The 6650-nt window shown below is 42.0% G+C and overlaps 1 protein-coding gene across 2 annotated transcripts in view; it reads right to left on the bottom strand.

Annotated features, from left to right (window-relative positions):
- Nucleotides 1-1395: 1395 nt before the first annotated feature.
- Nucleotides 1396-6650, bottom strand: part of tmtc3 (transmembrane O-mannosyltransferase targeting cadherins 3) — a 31862-nt gene continuing 26607 nt past the window's right edge. For both annotated transcript variants that reach the window (XM_032522906.1, XM_032522908.1), the window contains exons 13-14: nt 5716-5942; nt 1396-3475 (exon numbers count right to left, since the gene is read on the bottom strand). In XM_032522906.1, coding sequence (XP_032378797.1) covers nt 2601-3475; nt 5716-5942 — 1102 coding nt within the window. In that variant the 3' untranslated portion in view covers nt 1396-2600. The remainder of the gene's footprint in view (nt 3476-5715; nt 5943-6650) is intronic.

Genomic DNA, 6650 nt, shown 5'->3' with positions numbered 1-6650 from the left:
GTTTTGGCATCAGAACCTTTCTGGTTTCTTTTTGTAGTCAGAGTAAGACCACGTTTTCATCGGTCTTCACAATCGAGCGGGGTTTAATGGCTGGCAGGTTAACGGTCCATGTGGAGAGCAAAGAGACTCATTGGCCAAAATGCAATCTTGGTATTTAATTCAATAAACTTGTATGTATGGTGTCGAATCATAACCAAGTTATCTCGGGACACTTACAGATAGAGTAGACCCAAACCACACTATAATTTACAGAGACCTACAAATTTCAGCCCTGCAAGTAGTTTTATCTGTCAAGGTTTTAAGATGCCCATCTCTGAGATTTCTGCATTCATCCCAATACAATGACCTTTGAGTTGTGGTGCTCACAGCGTGTACACTTCCTCACAGACAGGAAGTCGCATCACGTCAAGGGATAGATTGCTGCGTTAGATATTTGTAAATTGCATTACTTTGGAAATGCAATTGGTCAGAGACACTGACAACGGCATACTTTTGGTACATTGGATTTCAATTTGGTATATTAAATTGGATTGGCACCGGGCTTGACATTCTTGACTTCTGCAGCACACAAACAGGAACACTGCAGGCATGGGTTGCAAACAGACAGTAGAACAAAGACAATGAGTTGTCTTCTCATTTTATTTAATAACCTAGACCCCCACCACCAAGGGCTATTAAATTAAAAAATAATAGGAAATCTCAAAATTGTACAAAAATCCGCGGCTCATCAAAATGAGGCGAAACAGAAAATGTTGCAAACCAGTTTTGTCGTTCACAGCTGTGCCTACTTTCTGGGGCAGACAGATGATTGAATATTTCATACATGTTTAACACGGACATGGCTACGTTGTTTAAAAGTGAAAAAAAGATCTATGACATGTCTTACAAGTGACGAGTACGAGTACACAAATTGAAAATGAATAGGCAAAATAATGCACCATGAATTTAAAGCATACTGTAAGAGGTAAACAAAAACAAATCGACAGCATTCGTAGTGCATACAAACATAATAAATAAAACTGGATACATATACTGTATGTACAATGAATATCAGGGCTGAACAAGGTCAATGCATAGCAAGGCTCCTTAGTACCACCACAGTGCTGCTAATGCACGCACCAATGTAACCTCTTTCTTGTAATTCCACTATAAAGAATTGCACTGAGCGGAGTATCATTGTAGTGAAACACATTATTGCACTGTGAAGAAAAAAAAAAACTGGAACATAATGGGAGCTGGGAAAACATTAACATCAGCTCGCAAGGAAGAATAATTAATTTGCTTTGTAATGAACGTGATGAACTGACCTGCATCACAGCTACAATCACAAGTCTGTTCAAGTTCACGACTTTCAGGGCCGTTAATCAATTGTGCAGTAACAAAAGTGGTTTTTACAATCAGTTATTGGCCTCATTTCTTTAAGTGGTCTCAATCAGAGTAGAGGATTGATTAATGATAGGACGCTGGGTTTTAATTTGTGTACGCTCCCCCATCGGTCTTAAATGATAGGAACTACAGAGAGAGATGAGTATTTTTGATTCAGAATAATCACGAGTGAAAGTGAATACAAAGGCTACTACACAAACATGAAAAGGTGGAATGTCCCGATGTTAGTGCCAATAAGGCCAAACATCATCATCGCTGTGGGAGCAGCATGAATGTGGAGATCGTTCTGCAAATGTGCTGTAAAAATTCCCACTGTGAAGGGGAAGGAACTAGAAAATGAAGAACACATGATGAAGCACGGCGCTGAGGATGCGTGTGCGTCATTGTTGCCCGTCATAAAATGGGTGTTGCCTTGGTCAAAGCGATGCGTGTGGGGTAGTTTACTAAAAAAAAAGCAGGGAAAAGATTCATGTGTGGCCGTTGTGTCTAAACGATGAGAGGGAGAGGGGCGTGAAGATACGATGGGGCTGTGTGAAAAATAGAGTGAGATAATAGTCTTCGGATGGGATCACAATTAAATTGAAGTGAAGGCAGCTGTGAGCACAGGCTGATAATGTAGTAGTGGCAGGAAATGCCTGGTCAGATCAATAAAATGTTTAGGACGCAACAGAACCAGCCTGGTGTGGATGTAGTGTGGAGAGTTATTTTGAGGTGCCAGCTCTGCAGATATCATCCTGTCAAGTGGAAATCTGGAAATTACGTCACTTCCCTTAATTGTCCACGATACAATCATTGTTTTTAAGAACAATAACACACCGGAGTGAGTCACTTCTTAGTGGGAAAACAAAATCCAGTGATAAACAATGACTACACATAGAAAACAAAACTAATAGAACTACGCCAGATCTTTGATATGTGATGAAGATGAAGCACACACATTGGCATCTACATCCGCCATGAGCTTTAAATAGATTATCCCAAGTTGGCTTTGTGCTTAGTGTTACATCAGTTTCATGTGCAGAGCATTTCCCTTTTTTACACGATTAGTTTAATTCAACAGGGTCATGCTGAGCAGCCTGCAAACAAACAAATAAATCAGAGGAATAAAATGACAATTGATTAAGAGTACACATTTCTAAGGAGGGGGGATGCAGTCTTATCCTTGAGCATTAAAGAGCTCTATAAAAGTAGTCCCGCTATAAATTACGACAATGTCAATCACCACTTAATATGCGCTCAATCTCCTCTAGTCTCTTCAATGCAGCTGCCCTTTTTTTCTCTATATCTTTAATCTCTTTAGTGGACTTAACCTTAGTCCGCTTGTCGGACTGGCTGCTGTCCAAAGACTCTGATTGGTCTACGCCCGCACCCCCTCTTTCTGTAGAGGATTTCCGCACATTCTTCTCATTCGCAGCCCTCCTTAAAACAGCATCAGCACTCCTCCCTTCCTCCTCAACCTCAGCAACCTCCTCGCCCCCCCCCTGAACTCTCTTCTGCTTTTCCTCCTTAGCCGATATGGTGGCTCCCCCTGTTGAAGCAAGTGGTTGCCCTGCTGCGCTCATGGCAGCCATCTTACTTCGCACAATACTTAAGTGACGACGCACGTACTCCTCGTTGGGCGCCAGGGCCAGTGTTTCCTCCAGGCATCGCTCGGCACGCGGCAGGTCGCGCTCCTCAAAGTAGACCACGCATAAGTTGTGCTTGCCTTGCACATTGGTGGGGTCCATGCGCAAAATGCGTTCAAAGCAGGCTTTAGCACCACTCGTGTCCTTCTTGTGATTCATGAGGATGTCGCCCTTCAGGATTAGGCCCTTGATGTGCTCTGGGTGGTGACGCAGCAGCTCGTCCAACGCAGGCAGTGCATCCACCTCACGTTTGGACTGAGAGTAAAGCAATGCCAGGTTGAACAGGGCACTGCGGAAGCCTGCTTGCAAACTGATGGCTTTACGCATCCAACGCTCAGCTGCAGCATTTTCATTGGCATCCATGGCCAGCATGCCGAGGTTGAAGTAGCCGTTGGCATCATCAGGCTCCTCCTCCACGTAGATCAGGAAACGACGGTTGGCCTCAGGCCAGAACTTTGGCTCACCTGCAACAGAACGCAGACATAATACAAAGGTGTCATCTATTTTATTTACTACTACTTTATTTACACTACTAATATTCAACTGCATAGTCTTGCCTAACAGATATTTAAAGCCTGGGTTATGGTTGCTCTGAATTGACATTACAATCGAGGTTGGAGTTAGGGCCAAACCCTGCTCTGACTATGCATCAGCAACGACCACGATAAAAAACAAAAACAGATCATAGTGAATGGGAGAATTAAAAAAGTGGAGTTTGTTGGGTGCTTGGGTGACATACTGGTAGAGCGCCCATCCATAGATAGATGCTCAGTCCATGACACAGTGGCTGCGGGTTCGATTCCGACCTATGGCACTTTCCTGCATGTCATTCCCCCTCTTTCTACCCTTTTAAAGCTGTCACAAATAAAGGCCTAAATTGCCCAAAAAAAACTTTAAAAAAAATAAATAAATACTGGTGCTTATTGAGAATAGAGATTATAATACTGATTTCACATTTCTGATTTCAGTTGAAAATTTAAACTTTTCCAAAAGCGGGCAAACTATTTGCCAGAGGAAATTGGTGCAGTTCAGGAAAGTAAACACATACAGTAGCGGATGTATAAAGGTGAGGAATGAGAAGAAAATAACGTGGCATTCTTGGAGCTCTGCCCACATTAACACCTTGCCACCTGCTGCAGAAAATCTAAAAAAAATAGATGGCAAACACAACACAGCTCGTCAAACATGTCTGCAAATAATTAAGAGAGTTAGGGCTACTGCAGTTTACTGTCAAGTGACTCTTTGTTGAACTCTGTTGAGAGAGCTGAGTACAAACCATGAACCATACCAATGACAAGCTAGCCTGACAAGCCAGACCCACATCAAGACGTTGGGTCTGGGAACTCACCGTTGGCAGGACACAATCCCAGGGGCGGGATAAACTGTTGTCTTTCAAATTCCCTCTGCACGCAATAGGACAGAGCTACAACCAACCAGAGCAACGCTAGGGATTAAACTTTAGCCGTATCCAGTCAACAAACTCCAAAACACAGCTTCCTTTTTTAAGAATGACTTCAGTACTTAACTCCAAGTCTTCCAGAGTGCGCTGTTCACCAGCAGCAGCAGCCATCTTCTGTGTGTCATGTAGCAGGGAATTCCATAGGGGAATTCACATGGAACCATCGCAACTCTGCCATCAACTACGTTAAGCCCGCCCACCGACACTGTGATTGGCCTGACCAGAGTTTGGTTTTTCCAGCTTGCAAGCAAACAAAGATATGCTAGACTTACACTGGCTGCAAATTAATTTGCTGCTTCTAGGGTGTGTCCAGATTTCTAGGCTAAGAAAATGCTGGAAAAGTGTAAAAACAATCTTACCGCATGTGATGTTTTACACGTGTTATTTATCCAAGTTGAAAATCTCTTATTACACAGACAATGGTCTGTTTTATGTCCATACAACCTCATAAACATGCCAATTATGTGTTCATTAGACTGCGACTGAAGAGAAGAAATTCAAGAATGTGACGCATCCAATTAAAAAAAAATAGAATCTGCAGAATGGAGGAAGCTGGTTGTATGAGCATGTTGCATTATACTATATAACAATTTCGACATAAATCCTTTTTAAATGGTGGCACAAACTGTAGGAAACCCCTTGATTGATGAAGTAGCAATAAAAGCCTTTCACCTGTTCTCTTTTAAAGGTTGACAGTTCCAGAGTCACGCTAAGGTGAACACAAAGGACAACACGCTCTTTTGACAAGAATTATTTTTCACTAAATGACTCATCTCTGTCAGTTCTGTTTTAACAACCATACATACAATGTTTCAACCCCAAGTCCTCTTCAAATATACATTCTGCACCGGATTAACCGGCAGCAGGAATGTGCTGGTCGTAATGAATGCATGATCACTGCAGCAAGTTTTACAAAAGCAAAAAAAAAAAAAGAGGCTTTGAAAGCTAACATAAACCGCCTAAACTTTCAGTCAAACTTGTTTTAACTGCAACTACTTATGAGAAGTTTTTAAAATCACAATGAACACATGATGAAGCGTGACTTGACTAGGCCATGAACTGTGCCAGTGCTCGCAGGGTTAATAAGGGTCAATTCTTAAGAGACTGGTTACACCCAAAAATGTATCATCAGGTAGTTAATCCCTTTGTTCATACCAGTTAGCGTAAAAAAAGGAAATAAAGAAGTGCCTAGTGCTTTTAATTAGCAATTCACGTTAACTCCAGCCAGAGACTGGCCTCACTCACCAGACTCCTGCATGAGAAGTGCGGAGTTGAAAAGCGCCAGCTTGTGACGTGGGTTTAGCTCCAGGGCGTGGTTGAAGTTCTTCAGGGCTTCTGATGGGTCCTTCATCTCAATGTTGACGATGGCCAGGTTGTACCACAGGTCAGCGTTGGAGGGGTCAAGCTCCAAGGCTCGGAGGTAGGCGTCCCGGGCTTCTGTGAGCTTGTTCATCTTCAGAAGCAGCTCCCCTCTGAGACAAATTAAATTAAATTAAATTAAATTAAAAGCACATAAAAATCAGTCTAAGCATGGCAATTATATATTTTACAGGATTGGTGATTTACAGTATAAAATGTTCAATATGATGCCTATTTTTTTCATTGGCAATCAAAGTCTACTTCCCCTAAATAGCAGAAGGCCCAGACAAGCAGTGTAGGCAGCAGTTTTTTCATGCTTGGGTGCAAACTAAACCGTGCGCACAAATTCATAATCTGCGCTCTCAGTGTAACAACCTCATTTGTTAAACCGTGGGGACAGATTGTTATGAATCTGTGCCCACGGTTTAACAAATGAGCAAAGTTGGAAAAATATTCACAGATTCAAACTTCTGTGAACAATTACTCTATAGAAAAATGATATTAAATCACAAATGATGCATCTTTCTCAACGTAGTAAGGTTAACAATGAGTTAAAAATGAGCCGTCCTCCAACCTGTGGAAATAAGATTGGTCTCTAGTAGCAGCCGGCGGTGCTTAGACCTATATAAACTACAACAAAGACGCAAACATATCTATTAATTTAATAATTAAATAAGGGAGTGTCTCCAAACTTATGTTTTAACAGTAATTGCTGTATTACAACTAGGAGGAGACAAGTTATAATTAAGGTAAGGATAGGCTGTCTTTCCTATTTGGCTCACAGTTTAGTTTATTTCTCTCAGCTGAGCCCGGGGGGGGGG

The sequence above is a fragment of the Etheostoma spectabile genome, chromosome 8 (assembly GCF_008692095.1).
Source record: "Etheostoma spectabile isolate EspeVRDwgs_2016 chromosome 8, UIUC_Espe_1.0, whole genome shotgun sequence".
Classification (NCBI taxonomy): Eukaryota; Metazoa; Chordata; class Actinopteri; order Perciformes; family Percidae; genus Etheostoma; species Etheostoma spectabile.
The sequence above is the reverse complement of the archived record's forward strand: the minus strand, read 5'-3'. Positions and strand labels throughout refer to the sequence as shown.